The sequence below is a fragment of the Mauremys reevesii genome, linkage group 18, assembly GCF_016161935.1.
Source record: "Mauremys reevesii isolate NIE-2019 linkage group 18, ASM1616193v1, whole genome shotgun sequence".
NCBI lineage: Eukaryota > Metazoa > Chordata > Testudines > Geoemydidae > Mauremys > Mauremys reevesii.
Genome location: NC_052640.1, coordinates 20,129,473 through 20,153,322, shown reverse-complemented (window position 1 = coordinate 20,153,322; position 23,850 = coordinate 20,129,473). Strand labels below are relative to the sequence as shown.

Here is a 23,850-nt window from a genome sequence, read left to right as displayed (position 1 = left end):
AAAGGGACAGGGACTTGTAAGTGACCCCACTTTCTGAAATGTGCTTACCTGCCATTCTTGCAAGTAACACGTACGGTCACTCGAACAGAAACTAGAGGACATGTTTTCTTTGAAGTGTTTCCAGCACTCTGTATTGTCAGTGGCCTGTTTTTCCTGAATGGATCTTTCATGCAGCAAAAGCAGAAAAGGAAAAAATAAATGTGACTGTCAAACCCCAAGCAGTGGCTGTTGGGGCTCAGAGGCTGGGGCAATACTTGCTTCTGAGTCTTTTCTTAAAATGACTAGATTTCAAGTTGACCATCTTTCAGGGCCAGTTCCTGTTTGCCACCCCCTGGCCATGTGCTTTCAGACGTGCTCACAATGTGTTATCTACTATTGCCAGGATTTAATTTCTCCAGCGACAGTGTCACGACCATGGAGAAAAAGGGTCTGACTTACCACCGCATTGTGGAGGCCTTCCGCTTCGCGTATGCCAAGAGGACTTTACTGGGAGACCCAGCATTTGTCAACATTACGGAGGTAAAGAGCAGAGAAGTCACTGTATTTCCTGTCCTAAAAGCAAGATCTTTCTGCATGTCCAAAGCATTATGGAAGCCAAGTGGAGATTGGCTTGCAGCCTCTGACAGGGGACCACAGATATTTCCAAGGGCACTTCAGAATTCTGTTTGCCATCAGCAAATTGATGAAACACAGATCTGGATCCAAATGTAAAGCCGTATGTTACCACTGATCCATGGGTGACCTGCCAGGGATATAAAAAGGAACTTCCACTGGTGTTTGTGGGCAGTGTGCAGCCATTGGTTTGCCAGTAGAATTTACAAAATATAGATACTTTGCACTTCTGTAATATGTTACGTGTTCAACGTGCTATACAAACAATAACAGACTATGAACAAGGATAACTCCACTTGTCTGCCTACCTCACAGGGATGGTGACAAGGGACTTCCATAAAGTGTTTTGACAATGAAAGACGTGAACTGGCCTCAGTGATATTAGTGTCCGTGTGGGCAGCATTCTCTTTATGGAAGCTTGACATGCTGGCCTCGCAGCGTGGAACAAAGGATTCCAGACAATGGAAAGCCAGTGGCTTCCTTGCTGGATTCCCCCCAGTTTTTCAAGGTCTGATGTGACCCATCTCACAAGGGTTCCAGCATTCTAGAATTACATCTTTAACTGGAACTTATTGGTAGCATTGAGCTGAATTTGTCTCTCCTAACAGGTGATCAGGAACATGACCTCTGAGTTCTTTGCGGATAACCTACGGGGGAAAATCACTGACAACGCCACCCATACAGTCGACTACTATGAGCCAGAGTACTACACTCCAGATAATGCCGGTACATCCCATCTCTCCATTGTGGCTGACGATGGCAGTGCTGTGTCCGCCACCAGCACCATCAACCAATAGTATGAGCTCAGACGTTACTTCCATGTAGGCCTCTGCCATCTTCATAGTGGTTCTGTGGTTGGTATAAACATCACTGGACTGGTATCTCCATAGTGGGTTAGTCGTTGGTAGAGGAATTGCTGACTGGAACTCCCTTTACTGGAGTCATATAGGTGCCACTGTTCTGGTAAGACTTGAACTGGACTTCGAGGTTCTATGCTTTACTTTTCTCTGGTCTAGTCTTGCCAGGTACTGAGCACCCACAACAGTCATTGAAATCCACGGGAGCTGAGGGCACTTTACAAGTTAGGCCCTTAATGCTGAGTCCCATGCTACTGAGTAGGACCCATAAGATATAAGGACTAGAGGCTTCCATTATGCTTCTTTCAAGCCCACTCTTGTTTAATTTTGCAATGACCTATTCCACCCCTTTGCCATCAGGGAATCCCCTACTGTACTCAAGTACCTCTTGTCAATTAACGTTTCCTTAAATTATCAGACTCTTCTGTTGTAACAGAAGGAAAGGGAGGGATAGCTCAGTGGTTTGAGCATTGGCCTGCTAAGCCTAGGGCTGTGAGTTCAATCCTTGAGGGGCCATTTAGGGATCTGGGGCAAAATCAGTACTTGGTCGTGCTAGTGAAGGCAGGGGGCTGGACTTGATGACCTTTTGGGGTCCCTTCCATTAAAAAAAAAAAAGGAAGTATAGTTACTGCAGCTGCTCTGCCCATTACTGGCACACTGAGTGTTGTGCTGTTATTGGCTATGAAGGGAGGGTTTTTTTATTATTATATGGAGATATGCCTATCTCATAGAGCTGGAAGGGATTTTGAAAGGTCATCAAGTCCAGTCCCCTGTCTTCACACCAGGGCCAAGCACTGTCCTTGACAGATTTTTGCCCCAGATCCCTAAATGGCCCCCTCAAGGATTGAACTCACAGCCCTGGGTTTAGCAGGCCAATACTCAAACCACTGAGGTATCTCTCCCACCTCTGTTAGTAAACAGAGGCTTTCTCCTGAATTACCAGACTGCAGCCAGGATGGCCTTTCCTCCCCTCTGCTCAGTGTGAACCTTTCCTGCCTGATTCACCTGGTGAGGTCAAATCCAACCTATCAAAATGCCTGTAACGTGTCAAGTGTTGGGCTGTGGCATTACTGAATGAATCGGGTGTGAGCCACAAGCAGGTTATAAAGGCGATTGCAATTTATTCACTTGCCGAGTGATTTAATCAATAATGAGAAAATGTAAACAAAGTACATGATGCTGCCGTGGCGTTCTGGTAAAATACTGCCTCTCTTCTGGTAGAGATGGGTCTGGATCCGAGATTGCAACTCAATCCTATCTCCATAATAGGTTGTACTGGAACACCTCTACCCCTAGGGCGGTTTGGAGCCGGAGTTCAACCCGCACATTTAGGCACGTTTGGGTATTTGGAGGTTTGGTTTGGCCCCGTGTATAGGAAAGCTGGGTCCTGATCACACCTGGGAGAGTTACACATGCAAAGTGGCTGGAAATAGAGTTTCCCACTTATGTCGGTGGTAGTGTCTCCTGTACAGAGGTTACACCAACATGTGACAGGCAGAGGCGAACTGGCTCCCCCAAGTGAGATCCAGAGGTAGGTTAATGTCCCTCTGTTCGTCTGCTAGGCACTCTCTGAGTGCAGGCCTGTTCCTTGCAGGGTGGTGAGGTCTCACTCTGAGATACAATAGTTTCATGTAGGGCTGTCAAGCGATTTAAAAAATTAATTGCAATTAATTGCACTGTTAAACAATAATAGAATACCATTTACTTAAATACTTTTGGATGTTTTCTACATTTTCAAATATATTGATTTCAATTACAACACAGAATACAAACTGTACAGTGCTCATTTTGTATTTATTTTTATTACAAATATTTGCACTGTAATAAACAAAAGAAATAGTATTTTTCAATTCACCTAATACAAGTACTGTAGTGCAATCTCTTTATCATGAAAGTTGAACTTACAAACGTAGAATTATGTACAAAAAAATAACGGCATTAAAAAATAAAACAATGTAAAACTTTAGCGCCTACAAGTCCACTCAGTCCTATTTCTTGTTCAGCCAATCGCTCAGATAAACAAGTTTGTTTACATGTGCAGGAGATAATGCTGCCCTCCTCTTGTTTAAAATGTCACTTGAAAGTGAGAACAGACATTCACATGGCACTGTTGTAGCTGACATTGCAAGATATATACATGCCAGATGCGCTGAAGATTCATATGTCCTTTCATGCTTCAACCATCATTCCATAGGACATGCATCCATGCTGATGACAGGTTCTGCTCGATAATGATCCAAAGCAGTGTGGATTGACACTTGTTCATTTTCATTATCTGAGTCAGATGCCACCAGCAGAAGGTTGATTTTCTTTTTTGGTGGTTTGGGTTCTGTAGTTTCTGCATCAGAGTGTTGCTCTTTTAAGAGTTTTGAAACCATGCTCCACACCTCATCCCTCTCAGATTTTGGAAGTCACTTCAGATTCTTAAACCTTGGGTTGAGTACTGTAGCTATCTTTAGAAATCTCACATTGGTACCTCTTTGCATTTTGTCAGATCTGCAACAAAAGTGTTCGTAAAATGAACGTGTTGAGTCATCAGCTGAGACTGCTATAACATGAAATCTGTGGCAGAATATAGGTAAAATAGAGCCGGAGACCATTCTCCCCCTAGGAGTTCAGTCACAGATTTAATTAACCACGATTTTTTTAACAAGCATCATCAGCATGGAAGCATGTCCTCTGGAATGGTGGCCGAAGCATGAAGAGGCATACGAATGTTTAGCATATCTGGCACATAAATACCTTGCAGTGCTGGTTACAAAAGTGCCATGCGAACACCTGTTCTCATTTTCAGGTGATATTGTAAATAAGAAGCGGGCAACATTATCTTCCATAAATGTAAACAAACTTGTTTCTCTTAGCAATTGACTGAACAAGAAGTAGGACTGAGTGGACTTGTAGGCTCTAAAGTTTTACACTGTTTTGTTTTTGAGTTCAGTTATGTAACAAAAATAATCAACATTTGTAAATTGCACTTTCATGATACAGAGATTGCACTACAGTATGTGAATAAGGTAAATTAAAAAATGCTGTTTCTTTTGTTTATAATTTTACAGTGCAAATATTTGTAATAAAAAATAATACGAAGTGAGCACTGTGCACTTTGTATTCTGTGTTGAAATTGAAATCAATATATTTAAAAATGTAGAAAAACATCCAAAAATATTTAATACATTTCAATTGGGATTCTATTGTTTAACAGTGCGATTCAAACTGCAATTAATTGCAGGGCCGGCTCCAGACCCCAGCACGCCAAGCGCGCGATTGGGGCAGCATTTTGCCGGGAGGGCGGCAGGTGGCTCCGGCGGACCTTCCGCAGTCATGCCTGCAGGAGGTCCACCGGAGCCGCGGGACCAGCGGACCCTCCGCAGGCACGTCTGCTTGGGGCGGCCAAATTCCTAGAGCCGCCCCTGATTAATTGCAATTAATTTTTTTAATTGTGATTAATTTTTTTGAGCTAATCTGGTGAGTTAACTGCGATTAATCGACAGCCCTAGTTTCATGTGACCTACAATTTACCTGAAGCTTGTCCTTATCCTAGAGTCTGGGTTTGACATGCCTTCCCTTCTGCGTGTTCTATTTAGCTTTGGCTCAGAAGTTCGCTCCAACGTGAGTGGAATCATATTTAACGATGAGATGGACGACTTCAGTTCACCTTACATTGTCAATGGCTTCGGAGTCCCTCCCTCTACTGCAAACTTCATCGAACCAGGTAGCGCTTTACTCCCTCTCCTTAGCCAGTATCATGGCTGCCTTGTGCATACCAAAGTGATGCTGACTGCCAGCTAGAGGGCTGACTCGAGGTCCCTGTCACATGTGGGAAATATGCAAGTTCTGTATACTGCATCACTGATAACAGCTCATTAACTACAGAGCACATTTCCTTACTGTGATCTGTATGAACTAGCTGGCCGAGAGGAACACAAGTATTTGTAGTGTCAAGGAAAACACCTGGGACTTGCTTATCCCCAGCTGCCTGAAGCCCTCAAAAAAGGTGAGCTCAAAAATCACTCCAAGTGCAATGCTCCACAACTGCAAGGGAGCCTTGGACATCGCTGATCAGGGAGGCAGTGAGTGAACGTGGGAGGCCCTGGGAGTGGTGCACAACCTTGCAGCATTCCAACAATCTGCCGGTTGCAAGTAATTTGCATAAATATTTAGAATACATTTGTGTCAGTGTGTATGCTCTCCCTCCCCCACAATACCTTTGGAATTCAGCTCTGAAAAAAAATACACTGTCTTTTGCTAACCTTTAAACCCAGGTCTCTTCCCTTTACTTCCCTTGTTTCCATTTTTTTACAGGTGAGGTGGAGTCAGAGAGGGACACCCCCCTGTATGTAAAAGCTGCCTTTTGCCAATGACAAGGGTGGATCATGGGGCAATGAAGATGAGCTGGGGGGCCAGGGGATTAGTGCAAGGGAGCCTCTCCAATCAGATCTATAGCCACAGAGGTTCTCACCCAGACGGGAAAGTGACCAGGAAGGGCCCATTACTCAGGGATGAGCTCTGAAGCGGAACCCTGGCCTCCAGTGTATGGGTGCACACAGCTGGATAGCTGGCACACTGAGGTGTGCCCATATGTCAGGGGCCAGCTCAAAGCCCTTGTAGTTCTCACTCCCACCCCCTCTACAAAGTCAACCGGGGGAGGGGGAATCAGGGGATGACAGAATCCCCTTGGCAGCTGGAGAGAGACTTGTGCACTGAACCAGCAGATCTGGGATCTGCAAAAGACCAGCAGTAGCAGTGTTCTGTATTTCTAGCCTAAGCAGGCTGTGGTGGTGTGGGCCCAGATGCTGAGCGTGTAATTAAATACAAGTTAACGTCTGTGTGCACTCTTACAGGTAAACGGCCCCTGTCCTCCATGTGTCCATCAATCTTAGTGGATAAAACAAATAAGATCAAGATGGTGGTTGGTGCATCCGGAGGAACAAAAATCACCACAGCAACAGCACTGGTACGTGTCACTGTGGGACAGATGAGGAGACAGTCAGTAGAGGCCAGACAAGGTTGGAGAGGTGGCTGAGTGATTCTGTCCAGCTTCTCATTGGGAAGGTTCACATGAGATTGCCTTGAGATTCAGAAATGTTAAGGGTAGAAGGAAACATGATGATGATCTAGTCTGACCCACTATAAAATGCAGACCTTCCCCCTGTCATTTCTGCATCGAGCCCATAACTTCTGTGTGAGCTATAGCATATATTTTAAGACATCATCTGGATATAAAGACTGCAAATGGTGGAGAATCCACAGCCTCCCTATGTAAGTTCTTTCAGCGGTTACTTGTCATCACTGTTAAAAATCTGCACCATAATTCTAGTCTGAATTTGTCATTTCCAACCATAGAATCCCATTATGCCTTTTCCTGCTTGATTAAAAAGCCACTTACTGACTAATCTCTTCCCCGGGTAGGTCTTAATAGACTGTGATCAAGTCACCTCTTAACCTGCTCTTGGAGTAAACTCAGTGGAGAGATTTAGGAAGCTCAGTCTATGAGGAATGGTTTCCAGACCTCAAATATTCTTGTACCTCTTTTCCTAAACCCTTTTTGATGCGTGGACACCAGAACTAGACACTATTCCGATAATGGTCTCACTAATGGGGTATACAGAAGTCTCCCGCATCCTATTTGATTGTCTCCTGCTTAGGAATCAAGGATGTGTTCACCCTCTTAGTTACAGCTTCGTACTCAGAGCTCATTTTCACTTAGGGTTCATGGGTACATGTGTCCTTTTCAGCGTTGCTGAATTCCAGGCTACTGTCTCCCATCCTGTGTGATCGACACGCTTTGTTTCCATGGAGACCGTCATCGTGAGCATGTCACACAAGAAAACAGCCATAATGTAACCTCGCAACTGGGATGGAGTTGGGAAATCTAGGCTCTATCCCCAGCTCTGCCATTGACTGTTCTTGGGCTAATCAACTAACCTGTACCTCAGTTTCCCCATAGATAAAATGAGGATGACAAAATCTTTGTGAAGAGCTTTGGGTCTATGGGCGAAAGTGCTACATAGGAGCTAAGTACTACTTAATGGGACCTACCTGGGTTAGCTGCAGCTATACTGAGCCCTAGCCTATGTCCCAGCTGAATCATTCCACTGTGCTCTGGAGACTAGGACATACCAAATTCCTTTGACTTGAACATTATTCTAAATGCATGTTTTATGTTTCTACAGAACTTAATACAATTTATCAACCGAGCAGGACACTGCTCTGGCAAGTGTGTGTGTGTGTGTGTGTGTGTGTGTGTGTGTGTGTATATAATATATATATATATATACACACCATTTTGTATTGATTGGAGATATATATATATATATATATATATATATATATATATATCTCCAATCAATACAAAATGGTTGGTGTACATTAAAGTTATAACCCTAACAAATGTAGAAATGCATAATGAAGACTGCTGTCCTAACCCTCACAGCACTGTTACAATGGGAAACGGTGTCTGCAATAGAAAACCTTCATTTTAGAAGTGTCAGGTGTACCACTATGCTGTGTGCAGCAGTAACTTTTTTCTGCCATGCACTTTATTATAATATAACTCATGTAGTGTGATCTCAAAAAAACCAAGTTTGCTGAGTGCCTACACAATGCCTTAAGCTTTTGGAGGCATTTAAAAAGGCTACTTTAAAAAGCACCTGTGTGTGCGAACAACCCACGATTATTTACACTAAACCCCGTACTTGTGTACATTCCTGAGCACATGAATATTTGTATCTGTCTCTTTGGATGAGATTTTCGTGAGTGCAAAAGAGTGAATTTTCTTTTTTTAGGTTGCTGAAAGAGTTAGTGGGTCAATAACACTTGGTTAGCAAATACAATAGTCTACTACCCTTAGCGGTAAAGAATCCAAGTCAGATTTGGTACAATGTTCCAAGCTTCTGAGGTAGCTTGCATGGTGTGCCCTGCTTTGGGGTGATAATGGTCCAGGTGCACTTTAACAGAAGACCAGCAGAGGCTGCTGTTGAGCCTCATTCCGTACACCTTTCTGCGAATGAATGGGACAATCTAGGTTACTTGCATCACAGGCACGCAAAGTTCCTAACTTATCCAATATTGATGTTTCTGAGAGCTGCATGGTTTGCGTGGGAACTGCTCCTTCATGCATTTCTCCACATGCATGTACAACTGCAGGACTCTCAAATGGCAGCTGCGCTGCACAGCTACAGGTTACATTTACTCGAACTCTAACTTGGCTTCATTTCAGTCTGTTTTAGAAATGTGGATCCCCATGATTCACTGTACAAACTTCTTACAGAAGCAGCCTTACAAAGTATTATGGTTTTCACAGGAAGTAGCTGCCACCCTAGTGCTCTGCTTCCTTTGATAATGGCTGTTGCTGTCCCTCTTTGGGCACTGCAGAATGATAGGGGGGTATGTGCAAAATTCAATGCCCTAAGGTTTTGCCCTTTTTATTTCGAGACAGAAGGGCTCAGCTGAGCAAATTGGGATCTGGGATTCTGAATTCCACCTCGAGTGCACAGCTGTGTATAAAGACGCTCAGACCCACTGCAGTTCTGCTTTTGTGGTCCATTCTGCTTCCTGCTTATGTTTTCTCTCGGTACAAAGCACACCGCTGACTTGCACACAGGGTTTTCCCAAGCTCATACAAAGCACAGCAGTTGTACACGTGGGGCTAGCAGCTGGAATCTGCGGGAGCGACACTTGGTGCAAGGCAAGAGGAGGTTGTGCCATAGTTGCCTTAAGTCAGCTATTGAGGTCCTTGAGCCTAGAGGCCTTCTAACGTGTCTGCCTGTAGCCCTACGTGGCAGTTAGAACAGCCAGGGATGAGCCAGGCATAAGGGAGCTTTGTCCAGGCTGGCTTCAAGGCAGGGAGTGCTGGAGAAGGGGCTGTAGTGGCTCTGAATCACCAGAGCAGCCCTGTATACTGGGGTGATCTCCTGTGTCCCGTTCAGCCCGCGTTAGAGGCAGCATTGTACAGGTAACGCCTAACATGCTGAGGAATCTGGCTCTCTTTCACTGCCGTATTTTGAGACACCAATGACAAGAGTTCTCCAGGGGCAGGTCATGTACTAATGCTGCGGCTTTCTGCTTCATCCAGACAATCATCAAATCCCTCTGGTTCGGGTACGATGTGACACAGGCTGTGGAAGACCCTCGAGTTCATGATCAGCTGTTTCCCAACGTCACGGAGCTGGAGCAGAACGTAGAGCAGGTCTGTTTGTCTTCTGTGGGAGGGATTGGGGCAGGGAGTATGATGTCAGAGATGATCCTGGTCTCCGCAGGCACCATGGGAATGTTTTCCCTATGTTCCATTGCGTAATGTTTGTCTGACTGTTTATGAGCTTAAGAATTAAAGCTGGGCAAAGCTTTGGCCTCGGTTCACAACAAGGAGTTCAAGGGCCCATCCATGTGGGTTTGCACTCGGAATTTTGGCTGCAAACAAGGCCGGAAATGCCAGTACTACAGAGCTGCCCTTGGATTTGCCTGCAGGTAATTTAATGCTGTCCTTGGCCCTGTGTAGCTCAAAAGCTTTTCAAAATACTCAGCCTGGGCTAGGCATGAAGTTTGTAACAACTTTAAACCCAGTGAATTTCAACAGGCTTTGTCTCTTAATGTATCACTCTCTTCGGGATCCCGAAGAGTTGGGTATGAAGCTGAGTCGTTCTATGGCACTTGAAGGATGGCCAAGGAGATATTCATTCAGTGCTGAGATCACCCTGGGAAATTCGTAGAAAACTTCCACCAAAGATCTTTACATGGGTCCTATCAATGCATTGTTACACATGGGACCTTTGCTGTCCTCTCAATGCATTGTTATACTGGGGTAAAACCTGCTTCAGTCTGGGATTCAGAATGACAGATACCACTCAACTCAAGCCAGCAGACCTGCTTCTCTGACTCACTTCTCTGATACACTAACCTCCCAGATGTCCTGCGGGCAGATGTGGATCAGCACTTTCTCTGCAGAGCTCCTGAACAACTCTAGCAGACACTCCAGGCCTTGTAAAAAGCTCACCTTAACTGATCACTCTCGTTTCATATTCTCTGTGTATATATCTATATCTTCCTACTGTATTTTCCACTGCATGCATCCGATGCAGTGGGCTGGAGTCCACGAAAGCTTATGCTCAAATACATTTGTTTGGCCTGGTCTACACTAAGGGCGGGGGTCGAACTAGGGTACGCAAGTTCAGCTACGCGAATAGCATAGCTGAACTCGAAGTACCCTAGTTCGAACTACTTACCTGTCCAGACGCCGTGGGATCGAAGTCCGCGGCTCCAAGGTCGACTCCGCCACCGCCGTTTGCAGTGGTGGAGTTCCGGAGTCGACCGGAGCGCGCGGGGAGTTCGAACTATCGCGTCTAGATTAGACGTGATAGTTCGAACTCCGAGAAGTCGAACTCACCGCGTCGACCCGCGCAGTAAGTGTAGACCTACCCTTAGTCTCTAAGGTGCCACAAGTACTTCTGTTCTTTTTGCGAATACAGACTAACGTGTCTGCTACTCTGAATCCAGGCCTTGTGTATTTAAAAACATGCTTTTCCCAGACAAGACCTGCTTTGTTCATCAACCTAGAAACACTGTGTCCAGAAACCCCTTTTCTATCTGTGGAGAGCTAAAGGGGCTTCTGCTGTAGTTATGGCAGCAACTAAAATAGCCATTATCAAGTTTGGGGATGGCCCCTGGCCTCTAAAAGCCACAAAAACGCCCTGTCAACATCAAAACTAGTCATTTGACTGGAGCGAGGCAGTTTGCCTACAAAACTTGAAGTGGCATGGATGAGGCGCTCACGAATGGACGTGATGTGCTGTGGTGTTCAAAATGTTTCACTTACATAAAGTGGCCCTACTGGGTCAGACCAAAGGTCCAGCTAGCCCAGTATCCTGTCTTCCAACAGTGACCAGTGCTTCAAAGGGAATGAACAGAACAGGCAATCATCAAGTGTTCCATCCCCTGTCCATTCCCAACTTCTGGCAAACAGAGGCTAGGGACACTCAGAGCATGGTGTTGCACCCCTGCCCGTCCTGGCTAGTGGCCATTGATAGACCTATCCATTAACTTCTCTAGTTATTTTTTTGAGCCCTGTTATAGTTTTGGCCTTCACAACAGAGAGTCCCACAGGTTGCCTGTGTGTTGTGTGAAGGAGTACTTCCTTTTTTAAATTTTAAACCTGCAGCCCATTAATTTCCCTATTAATGACCCCTAGTTCTTGCATTATCTAAAGGAGTAAATAACACTTTATTCACTTTCTCCACACCAGTCAAGTGCTGATCAACCTCTCTCATATTCCCCACTTAGTCATCTCTTTTCCAAGTTGAAAGTCCATCTTTTTGATCTCTTCATACAGAAGCTGTTTCATACCCCTCATCATTTTTGTTGCCCTTCTCTGTACCTTTTCCAAGTCTTTATATATCTTTTTTGAGATGGGGCAACTAGATCTGACCAGAGTATTCAAGATGTGGGTGTATCATGGATTTTTATAGAGGCATTATGATATTTTCTGTCTTATCTATCCCTTGCCTAATGCTTCCTAATATTCTGTTAGCTTTTTTGACTGCAGCTGCACATGGAGCAGATGTTTTGGGAAAGCAATCCATAATGACTCCAAGATCTATCACTCTAGCGCTCTGCTTCCTCTGATAACGGCTGTTGCTGGGTCTGTTTGGGCACTGCAGAGTGATAGGGAGGTATGTGTGATCTAGATACAGAGAAGTGCAAAATTCAGACACTAACTTCAAATGCCCTAAGGTTTTGCCCTTTTTATTTAAAGCCAGAAGGGCTCAGCTGAGCAATTGGGATCTGGGATTCTGAATTCCACCTCTAAAGCACAGCCGTGTTTGGGTAGGATCTATAAAGACCCCCAGACCCACTGCAGTTCTGCTTTTGTGGCCCATCATGCTTCCTGCTTATGTTTCCTCTCTGTACAAAGCACACCACTGAATTGCACGCATGGTTTTGCCAAGCTCATACAATATGCATTCTTTTGCCTTTCTCCACATTGAATGTCATCTGCCATTTTGTTGCCCAGTCACTCAGTTTTGTGAGATTCCTTTGTAACTCTTTGCAGTCTGCTTTGGACTTAACTATCTTGAATAATTTTGTATCGTCTGCAAATTTTGCCAACTCACTGTTTACTCCTTTTTCCAGATCATTTATGAATATGTTGAACAGTATTAGTCCCAGTATAGACCCCCGGGGGACACCACTATTTACTTCTCTCTGCTCTGAAAATTTATCATTTATTCCTACCCTTTGTTTCTTATCTTTTTAACCAGTTACTGATCCATGAGAGGACCTTCCCTCTTATCCCATGACAGCTTACTTTGCTTAAGAGCCTTTGGTGAGAGACCTTGTCATAGGCTTTCTGAAACTCAAAGTACACTATCTCCACTGGATCATCCTTGTTCACATGCTTGTTGACCCCCCACTCAAAGAATTCTAGTTAGATTGGTGAGGCATGATTTCACTTTACAAAAAAAATCATGTTGATTCTTCCCCAGCAAATCATGTTCATCTATGTGTCTGACAATTCTGTTCTTTACTATAGTTTCATCCAGTTTGCCCAATACTGAAGTTAGGCTTACTGGCCTGTAATTGCCAGGATTGCTTCTGGAGCCTTTTTTATAAATTGGTGTCACATGAGCTATCCTCCAGTCATCCGGTACAAAAGCTGACGTAAATGAGAGGTTACAAACCACACTTAGTAGTTCTGTAATTTCACATTTGAATTCCTTCAGAATTCTTGGGTGAATACCATCTGGTCCTGGTGAGTTATTATTGCTGTTGATCAATCTGTTCCAAAACCTCCTCTAATGACACCTCAATCTGGGACAGTTCCTCAGATCTGTCACCTAAAAAGAGTAGCTTAGGTTTGGGAATCTCCCTCACATCCTCCACAGTGAAGACTGATGCAAAAAATGCAATTAGTTTCTCCGCAATGGCTTGTGCTCTTTAAGCACCTTGATCGTCCAGTGACCCCACTGATCGTTTGGCAGGCTTCCTGCTTTTGCTGTTACTTTTTGAGTGTTTGGCTAGTTGCAACTCACATTCTTTTTTGGCCTGCCTAATTATACTTTTACCCTTGACTTGCCAGAGTTTATGCTCCTTTTCTATTTTCTTCAATGGGATTTAACTTCCAATTATTAAAGGATGCCTTTTTGCCTCCAGCTGCTTCTTTTACTTTGTTTAGCCATGGTGGCACTTTTTTGGCCTCTTACTATGTTTTTTAATGTGAGGTATACATTTAATTTAAGCCTCTATTATGGTGCTTTTTAAGTTTCCCTGCAGCTTGCAGGCATTTCACTTTTGGGAATGTACCTTTTAATTTCTGTTTAACGAGCTGCCTCTTTTTTGTGTAGTTCCCCATTTCTAAATTAAATGCTACTGTGGTGGGCTTATTTGGTGTCCCACCACCCCCACAGGGATGTTGCATTTAATTATATGATGGTTGCTTATTACCAAGTGGTTCAGCTATATTGACCGCTTGAACCAGACCCTGTGCAACATTTAGGATTAAATCAAGAATTTCCTTCTGTCACTTTGTAGCAGAACCCCCTGGAAAGCCAGAGAGAGGAGGTAGCTGGTTGGAGGCGTGGGAGGGTGGAGATGGTGGACCAGGTTTCTGCGTGGAGCTACCAGCAGCAGAGGGGCAGCTCAGTAGTCCAGTATACTTGTGTGTTGCAAGTGAGGTACATTGCATGTACTGTGTAATCGCTGTGCGCATTCTTCGGTGCCTCTCCTGTTGTGTGTTTACCCCTTCTCTCTGCATTCCAGGGCATAGAAGTGGAACTAAAGAAGCGGAAACACGATATCAAGCGGACTAACAGTAGCGCTGTCGTCCAGGCCATTCTATGGACTGCCGATGGCTGGGCTGCTGTGTCTGATTCCCGGAAAGGTGGCTTCCCAGCAGGCTACTGAAGTCGCTCAAGCTGCTCTGACAGCCTGCTTCTTTGCAGATCTAGTGACCAGCTTACATTTGGGGAGAGGGGGGGAGGGAATACTTGAGCACTGCAACTCAGGGACTGTCACAGGAAAGAATGAATTTGCCTGTGGTTCTGCTAATGGACCTGGACAGATGTTCTCGAGGGTCATTACTGAAAAGTGCCTTACAACAGATCAGTGTGCTAAGGAAAAGCACAAATCTCCCAGAATATCCAGCACCTACCTAAAGGGTCTGCTCCCTCCTCCTGCTCACCGGGGACTGAGTGCCCAGCTGCAGAAAGTGTTCCTTTATTTGTCAGCTTTACCCAGCCAGTGGCTGTCCTGGTCTGTCCTCTAGAAGTGACGCATTCCCATGAGAAACGAATGCTGGACTGTGAATGGGATGGAAGGTGCTGGCAACGCTACACTGTAAGGCAGCACACCTGAGCCACAGGCTGAAGAGGGATTGGGATAACCCTTTCCCACAACCTCACCCATTATTTTTTATCGTCTTGCTTCTCATTTCAGGAGTTTATGAGGGATGACGGGGTAGCTGAAGAAGTGATGGTGCCAATGTCTTTTGTTTGTTTTTTACATCTGTTCAAAAGCTGGCAAGGGAAGACAGAGGCTACCTGTTTAATTTATGCTGAAAAAGAATGACAGGAGGTAAACATCCCTGCTTTCACCTGTACAGTGCACTTGTCCACAAGGAATCGGGAGGCTCCGTATGACTGAGGCACTGCAGCAATTTGGCTCCTTGGTGCAACTCCTTCAGGTCCCAGAAAATAGGGACAAGGCTCCCTTATCCATGATGCGTCTTCCCTTCTCCCCTCACCCCAGGAGTCTCCAATTTGTCTCTCACTATTATCCCTTCTGACAGCATGCAAATTCCTAGAGTCCAAAGGAAAAAGGAAGGAAGCATTTAAAGCCGAATAGCATGGTGTAAACCACTGACAGCCCGGGCAGCAAGGTATCTTGTCTTTCAGGTACCAAGCACAACTTCTGAGGGGTCGGTTTGGTTATAGCACTGTGATATGGTGTCTAGCAGCTGAAAAAAGATCTTTCTATAAGGGGTGGGAGGTGCAGGGTGCCCATCCTTCAACTCCAAATTTGATGCAGTTGAATACGTGGATTTTTCTTTCTTATCTGCAGCTTACCCCAAAGACTTGAATATTGCAGAAGTTGTGTCCTTAGAGGAGTGTGAAGCTGTGGTTTCAGCCAACTGTGTGTCCCTTAAACTTTTGAGTTGCTTGTGACTTTAGCCATCTTTCTAACAGAAATAAGACTATTTGCCACCTTCAGAGCTCGGGGTCATTCATTTGGATTTGAGATGCAAGGTGGGTAAATAAGGCCTGAGCCCCCTCGCTGCCTCCTGAAGTCTCCCCACCGGAGGTGAGGCTGGTCAGTAGCTTTCAGAAGCCCTTGGTACCTTATAGGATGGGCACAAACAAACTGGCAGCCTGCTACTTTCGCCATTGTCCGCTGGAGTTGGGTGAAATCCAAGAACTAAAATATAACTGGTCTAAACAGGATTTTAAAAATCTATTCAGTGGCATTAATAATACAAACAAGTCTTCATTGAAAATGAATGTTAACCTGAAGTAGCCCTCTAAAGAGCAAGCACAAGCATTTGCTCACTTGTATTTTAAAACAAGCCAAAAAAAAATCCACAATACTAATAATGAAATGAATGCCAGGTTATTCAGAAAGTATACCCCAAAGCATTTAGGAGCACAGTTCCCACAGTCAGTGGCAATTGTGTTCCTAAATCCTGTAGGTGTGGAGCGGGTCAGGAACTGACTTTTTTTCCTCCGAGAATTTCTGATGAAAACAAATGTTTGTCTTTGCAAATGCTCAGATTTTGCAGTTACCAAAATTTAATTTCTTAAGTGTTTTGGGATGAAAACTTCCTTTTTCAAACTCCTTTTTTATTCATGAAAAATATCAGTTGAACTCATTTCCTGTCCCATTCAATATAGGTCTTTCTGCAACAGGGCAAGATTCTCAAACTTTTTCCACAGTAAGTCAAGGTTTAGCTATCAGTGTGTTGCTTTGATGGTACAGAAACCTCACTATGACTTATTTTCTAGCTGACAAACAAGAGCCAAAGTATGGCCTTCAAAGATTTGAACTGAGTTGTACTGATGATGTTTAAAAAAAATAAATAAATCCATAAACGTGCACTGAAATGTTATGAGTGAAAGTCCCAGCGAGGAAATTAAGTAGAACTTGGGTACTATTTTGGAAAGCACCAGGGCAAACCATTCTAAAACGACTGCTTTAGCTTCTCCCAATCTTTATAATGACACCAGTTATCTCATATCACTTTAAGTAAAGGAGCCTCATAAGCTCCTTAGCACTAGTTAGGCTGTTGCTATTTCACAATCATGGTGGTAATATTCAGACCCCCCACAATTCAGTGCATAATGCTGGGCCCAGGCATGAGAGCCCAGTCCAGGCAAAGACACCCTTATTTCAGAGGTGAAATAGAACATGTGACTGTTCAAAACCACCTTGAACGCCTTGCTGCTATCGGAAGAAATGCCAGAATGACTCGGGATGGCAGAGAAATGGAAACTACGCGGCTGGTTCCATTCTCTAAGAACTGATCGGTTGGGGTGGGGGAGGTAGGGCTGCAGGCTAAAAATTCCCAGCATTTACAAGCCATTTGTAAAAGTACTTTATTAAAAATATAACTTTGTAAAACAAATTTCCATTGGAAAATAGATGCATATCCCCTCTCACAGTGTCCCGTAAAGTCCATGGAATGTGTCAGTGTACAGAACTGGCCCCTGCCCCTGGCAGCAATTGGCATGGGGGAGCCAACCATCGGAGAAGCCCAGGGCTACACCTGATTGATGCTGAGATCAGGGTTGAGGTGTAATATGGTAGCAAAAATAGCTCCTGCCTACTTCCAGCCAGGTCCTCATTTTTATATACACTAAGCAACATTCACCCAGCCAAAGGTCGCGACAGCTCTAGCGCTACTCCTGTTCAGTTTATCTGCCTAGTGTTTTATGGTTCTACATGATAGTTGTGCTAGCGTACAGTCAGTGGACCTGCTCTTGAAGAGTTGGGTCCATTTTTGAACTTACTGTTTTGGGCCTATGTAATTACCCACAATTCTTGGGTGGCAACTAATTATAGTCATTAGTGCTACCACCGTTGAGAGGTCAGTATACCTGCAGCTCAGGTCATAAGACTGCTAAATCACAACAGCTACTGCAAGCACCAGCCTGTAACAAGTAGGTAGGTCAACTTAAAGGAAAAGCAGGGCCCCTCTCACTCTACATACTCTAGAATGAGTGCTAGCCAAGCAGCAACAGTCTTTTATCCTGTACCATTCTGCCACACTTACATTTACTACTTGTTCTGGCAAGCACTTTAAACCACAAGCCCTGCTTCAGGAAAACACATGGTCTTACTCATTGACTAGTACGTAAAGCAATAAATTTGTTTTCCAGACAGCAACAAAGCGTCCTGTGGCACCTTATAGAGTAACAGATGTATGCAGCATAAAGCTTTTTGTAATATAATACCCGTCATCAAGCTGCATAATACATCTGTTACTCTATAAGCGCAGGACTCTGGACTTGTTTACAGTTTAGAGAACCAGACTACCCTCTGATACTTTTCCAGTCAACCATACTTCTGTATACTTACCACACAGCCCACTATGATGAGCAGCCGTCATGGAAGTTGATGCATAGATGCATTTCTTGGCGTTTTACTACAGAAAGAAAAACAGCAAAACAGCTCGTGCTTTTCATTTTTCATTTTCATTGAAAGCATTATAAAAAAACTTTTTTTTTTCTCCGAGTTAGTTAATTTCTTTCTAAGTGGCTTTTTTTTTATTTACATAGGGCTTATGAGATGAAAAAAATGCAATCAAGCAGCAGCATTTTGGTTTCATGAGATTTTTTTTTTTTTTTTTTTGGCAAGCCATTTGGGACCAAAAGCTAACAGGCAGAAGGATTTGCGGAGGCATTTTAAGCATGAGTTTAAAAACAGTGGTGGGGGGATAATGAGACTGGTGTAAAAAGACTAAGGTCTGACATGAATGCAACTGTTTGCTTTTCTGCATAAAATGGGTTAGCAGATTAGGGAATCTATTAATGCGCACACACAAAAAAAGCCAATATAAATTCGTTATATGCAAGGCTTTAACAGCGTATAATAATCTTAATTCCTGCATGCAAACAAAGGTTCCTGTACACAGGTGAATTTATAGAGACATGCTGAATCTTTGGTCCTATGAATTTTTCTAAAGCCCTTTAAAACTATCAGTGTACAAATATAAACAATGTGACTGCATGCCCAATCATACTTATGGCAAGGATGAGGCATATATAACCCCCTAGGCCGTGCACGTCTGTGATTTAACAAGCACTAGTCCGCTCCCCTCCTACAGGCATATTAGCTATGACTGTTCTTTGGCATGTTCCTACACCCCTCTCCTTAAATTCTCTGAAAAACGTAGGTCATTTGTGGTAGTTAATCAGGGGCAACTCATTTTTGTGGAGCACAATTCTTCCTGAGGACACAGGCGTAAAATAGTCACAGAATGCACAGCACCAGTCTGCAGCATGGCTCATTGCGTTGGTGGGTGCAGTAACAGCTCCAGTTAGGAAAGGCTCATTGTGTATTTGTGAAGATGTAATAGAAATCCTGACTACGCTACTCTTAGACTCATAGACTTTAAGGTCAGAAGGGACCATTATGATCTTCTAGTCTGACCACCTGAACAATGCAGGCCACAGAATCTCACCCACCCACTCCTGTAACAAACCGCTGACTTATGTCTGAGCTACTGAAGTCCTCAACTTGTGGTTTAAAGACTTCAAGGTGCAGAGAATCCTCCAGCAAGTGATCCGTGCCCCATGCTGCAAAGGAAGGTGAAAAGCCCCCAGGGCCTCTGCCAATATGCCCTGGAGGAAAATTCCTTCCTGACCCCCCAATATGGCCATCAGCTAAACCCTGCACATGTGGGCAAGACTCACCAGCCAGACACCCAGGAAAGAATTCCCTGTAGTAACTCAGATCCCATCCCATCTAACATGCCATCACAGGCCATTGGGCATATTTACCGCTAATAGTCAAAGATCAATTAATTGCCAAAATTAGGATATCCCCTCATACCATCCCTTTCATAAACTTATCAAGCTGAGTCTTGAAGCCAGAGATGTCTTTTGCCTCCACTGCTCCCTTTGGAAGGCTATTCCAGACCTTCACTCCTCGGATGGTTAGAAACCTTTGTCTAATTTCAAGTCTAAACTTCCTGATAGCCAGTTTATTTCCATTTGTTCTTGTGTCCACATTGGTACTGAGCTTAAATAATTCCTCTCCCTCCCAGGTATTTATCCCTCTGATATAGTTAGAGAAAGCAATCGTATTTCCCCTCAAGCTTTCTTTTGGTTAGGCTAAACAAGCCAAGCTCTTTGAGTCTCCTTTCATAAGACAGGTTTTCTATTCCTCGGATCATCCTAGAAGCCCTTTTCTGTACCTGTTCCAGTTTGAATTCATCCTTCTTAAACATGGGAGACCAGAACTGCACACACTATTCCAGATGAGGGCTCACCAGTGTCTTGTATAACGGTACTAACACCGCCTTATGTCTACTGGAAATACCTCACCTGATGCATCCCAAGACCACAGTAGCTTTTTTCATTGCCATATCACATTGACGGCTCATAGTCATCCTGTGATCAACCAGTACTCCAAGGTCCTTCTCCTCCTCTGTTACTTCCAAGTGATGTGTTCCCAGTTTATAACAAAAATTCTTGTTATTAATCCCTAAATGCATGACCTTGCACTTTTCACTATTAAATTTCATCCTATTACTATTACTCCAGTTTACAAGGTCATCCAGATCTTCCTGTAGGATATCCCGGTCCCTCTCTGTATTGGCAATACCTCCCAGCTTTGTGTCAGCCGCAAACTTTATTAGCACATTCCCACTTTTTGTGCCAAGGTCAGTAATAAAAAGATTAAATAAGATTGGTCCCACCCTGAGGAACTCCACTAGTAACCTCCTTCCAGCCTGACAGTTCACCTTTCAATATGACCCGTTATAGTCTCCCCTTTAACCAGTTCTTTATCCACCTTTCAGTTTTCATATTGATCCCCATCTTTTCCAATTTAACTAATAATTTCCCATGTGGAACTGTATCAAACGCCTTACTGAACTCAAGGTAAATTAGATCCACTGTGTTTCCTTTGTCTAAAAAATCTGTTACCTTCTCAAAGAAAGAGATCAGGTTGGTTTCGCATGATCTACCTTTTGTAAAACCACGTTGTATTTTGTCCCAATTACCATTGACCTTAATGTCCTTAACTACTTTCTCCTTCAAATATTTTCTAAGACCTTGCATACTACACATGTCAAACTAACAGGCCTGTAGTTACCCGGATCACTTTTTTTCCCTTTCTTAAACATAGGAACTATGTTAGCAATTCTCCAGTCATACGGTACAACCCCTGAGTTTACAGATTCATTAAAAATTCTTGCTAATGGGCTTGCAATTTCATGTGCCAGTTCCTTTAATATTCTTGGATGAAGATTATCTGAGCCCCCCCTATTTAGTCTGATTAAGCTGTTTGAGTTTGGCTTCTACCTCGGATGTGGTAATATCTACCTTCATATCCTCATTCCCATTTGTCATCCTGCCATTATCCCTAAGCTCCTCATTAAAGACTGAGGCAAAGTATTTGTTTAGATATTGGGCCATGCCTAAATTATCCTTAACCTCCACTCCATCCTCAGTGTTTAGCAGTCCCACTTCCTCTTTCTTTGTTTTCTTCTTATTTATATGGCTACTCTTACCTGCACCCTTATTTTAAAGGATCCTCCCAGAACCCATTTCACTCCTGTTTTGAAGAAATATTCATTTCCTTTACTTGTGCATCCTCACTTCAGCTCATCCAGGGGCCTGTCTTCAGCTTCACTATGGCTCACATCTAGATAAGGATGAGCAAGGAAATTTGGTGATGGCTTAGGGCTCCCCGCCCCCAGGGGAGAGGTGTAAGACTGGAAGATTATCTGTAATAATACATCATCAGTTCCTTCCAAAGGAGAAAAGAATTCACATTATCCACACGAATGCACAGTCACACTTTGCACCGCTCATTTGTAGAGACTCTCTCTTAGGCAGTGTCTAAGAAACCTTCAGTGCTGCTACAGAGGTGGCCCTCGTTCCTATAGTAGCTGACTATGGCAACAGACGCTGTAGTATATAGACAGCTTTGTGCTAATGCTAATGTCAAATGATACCCATGGGACAGGCAAGAGCTAGACAAAATGTTGTTAGAGTCACTCCCTTATCGTGTGTCCATGCACAGCTGTATCTTGCAGCTCTGCTGTGCAACTTGGTGGTGCTGAAATACACCTGAGCAAAGAACGAAGTCTGTCATAGATTCCTATTTCACATGAATGGTGTGGCCAGAAAGCACATTCACATGTGGGGAGGTTTCCAAAGCCAGAAAGAAACCACCCCCACTCCTATCTGAGGATCTTCAGACTCTAGGGAAGATAGAGTCAGGTCCCTGAGGGCAGCTCCCATTGGCACTGGGCCTGGTTCCCCTTTCCAAATTCTGCTTGGTTACTAGCTCCTCTGTTCACAAAATATATTTCTATATATCACACAAGTGCTGGTCCTTTGTCCTCTGGACCCAGCTAGCAGATATAATAAATGGAGGGTATGATTCTAGCCAAGACTGGCTGACTAGTGCCTGTAACAGCTTGAATGTAGCTTTCCATATATGGGAGGGTCAGTTGTTACTATGAGTCTCACCCACACTCTCTGCTAGGTGGCTTCAAGAAGTCCGACTGGTACAGGAGATGTCAGGGGTGCTTCCAGGATAGCTGGACCCAGTTATTTCATACTCTTTTTGGCTACAATAAAATGTTTGCTACAGCACTTGTTCTTAATACCCAGATGACTTCCCCAGCTTCCTTCGATCAGAATAAGCAAAGATGCATCTTCCTTCCTTTGAAATCGCCTGCACAACATTCAGGAACATGGTGAGTTTCTGTTCATGGTGTCCTCTGCGCAGCAGTTCCCTCTTAACAGCCTGAAAAGGAAGGAGCAGAAAAAATGAAGTAAGTCTCACCGGGGCCTCTGTTGTGTGTTGCATCTGGCCTTATTCTCCCATGGGCCGGAAACATGTTGAGCAGCTGGTCCGGAGCCTGGGTTAAAATAAAAGGGGCAACAGCTGGAAGTGGGACCCTCCTAGCATTCGGTGTGGTGACAGACAAGGAGCACTCCTCTGCCTGCCAGTTATATTTGTAACCCAGACAAAGGAGAAGCAACACGTGCAGGGAGAGCCAACGGAAGCTGCTCACCTCATCAAAGCCTGGCTCGAACTGGATGGCGTTGTTCATGGAAGCATGGAGAACTGGCAGCGAGATGGCATGCTCCAGGTCATAGCCAAACCAGAGTTTGTTCATGATTGCCTGCAGTGGAACAAACTCAGCAGTTAATGAAGGTGAAGGGTGAGAAACTGGGTCAAATTCTCATTTACACTGGCACAAACCTTTGAAGTCTTTGGGCTATATCCTGCTTGTATGGCAACGTAAGTCTGACGTAACGCTAGAAGTTACTGATTTACACCAGTTATAGCTAGGATCAAGGGAGAGTGTCTGCTCTCCTTAGGTCTGGGTGGGCACCTGTGACAGCTTTAGTTCATCAGGCCTCTTGATCCTGGTCAAACTAGTATATGCAGTTTCCACCACAGAGCGAGTCTTCTCCAGACTTGCTGCCTACCTAGGGATTTGCATTAATTACCCTCCAGTGATGTTGGTTCCTCTAGGAAACTCTATAACCCGCTCACAGAGCCAGACTACAATCCTGACCTCCATGAAAACACCTACAGGGTGGATACAATAGTTTTTTGCTATGTGCCCGTATCTCACCTAGACAACTGGCCATAAAGATGCTGTGCACTATACCAAGGGAGAGCAGATTATTCTCCACACCCTGTTGCTCCATGGGCCAAGGAGGGCTAGACACAGCTTCCTTCAACAGACCAATACTACCCTTGAAATAGGTGGCAGGAGAGGAACAAACACACACATATTTTCCCTCCATCCCCACAGGACTCCACAGCACTCACTGGTCCAAATGAAAGGGACAGAGTCGGAATCTGTCGTGATTCACCCTTGCCTCATTTGAACATCAGCCCAGATGTTATGAACCTGTTAAGAACAAGATCTAGAGCTTTAACAAGCTTCTGGGATGAGTCTTTCTGTTGCTGGCAGCCAGGGGTTCATTTAGCCTCCTCTAAAAACAGACTCCACCCTAGAACAACAGGCCCTAGGGAACAGGAGATGGCCTAGAAGGCTGGTCTTGCCCATCCCTAGCTGCGGTCATTCAAGGCTGAGTCAACACCTTGGCCTACAGTGACTGCCTTGGTTTCCTGTCAGGGAGAGGCCTAAACTAGCAAAAGAAGGAAGCGAGAATGAATGCGACTCAGCATCCAGAGATGA

At 44.3% G+C, this 23,850-nt stretch overlaps 2 protein-coding genes across 10 annotated transcripts in view; one reads left to right on the top strand and one right to left on the bottom strand.

Annotated features, from left to right (window-relative positions):
• The window catches only part of GGT1 (gamma-glutamyltransferase 1), a 97,472-nt gene extending 80,055 nt beyond the window's left edge, over positions 1 to 17,417 (top strand). For 7 of the 8 annotated variants that reach the window (XM_039505361.1, XM_039505358.1, XM_039505357.1 and 4 more), the window contains 6 exons: positions 383 to 519; positions 1,221 to 1,408; positions 5,054 to 5,181; positions 6,311 to 6,423; positions 9,544 to 9,657; positions 14,220 to 17,417. In XM_039505361.1, coding sequence (XP_039361295.1) covers positions 383 to 519; positions 1,221 to 1,408; positions 5,054 to 5,181; positions 6,311 to 6,423; positions 9,544 to 9,657; positions 14,220 to 14,363 — 824 coding nt within the window. In that variant the 3' untranslated portion in view covers positions 14,364 to 17,417. The remainder of the gene's footprint in view (positions 1 to 382; positions 520 to 1,220; positions 1,409 to 5,053; positions 5,182 to 6,310; positions 6,424 to 9,543; positions 9,658 to 14,219) is intronic. The other variant, XM_039505365.1, reaches the window with a different exon arrangement.
• Positions 17,418 to 21,975: 4,558 nt separating this feature from the next.
• GGT5 (gamma-glutamyltransferase 5) overlaps positions 21,976 to 23,850 on the bottom strand; it is a 99,137-nt gene continuing 97,262 nt past the window's right edge. For both annotated transcript variants that reach the window (XM_039504956.1, XM_039504955.1), the window contains 2 exons: positions 22,708 to 22,818; positions 21,976 to 22,436 (listed from right to left, as the gene is read on the bottom strand). In XM_039504956.1, the coding sequence (XP_039360890.1) occupies positions 22,290 to 22,436; positions 22,708 to 22,818 (258 nt within the window). In that variant the 3' untranslated portion in view covers positions 21,976 to 22,289. The remainder of the gene's footprint in view (positions 22,437 to 22,707; positions 22,819 to 23,850) is intronic.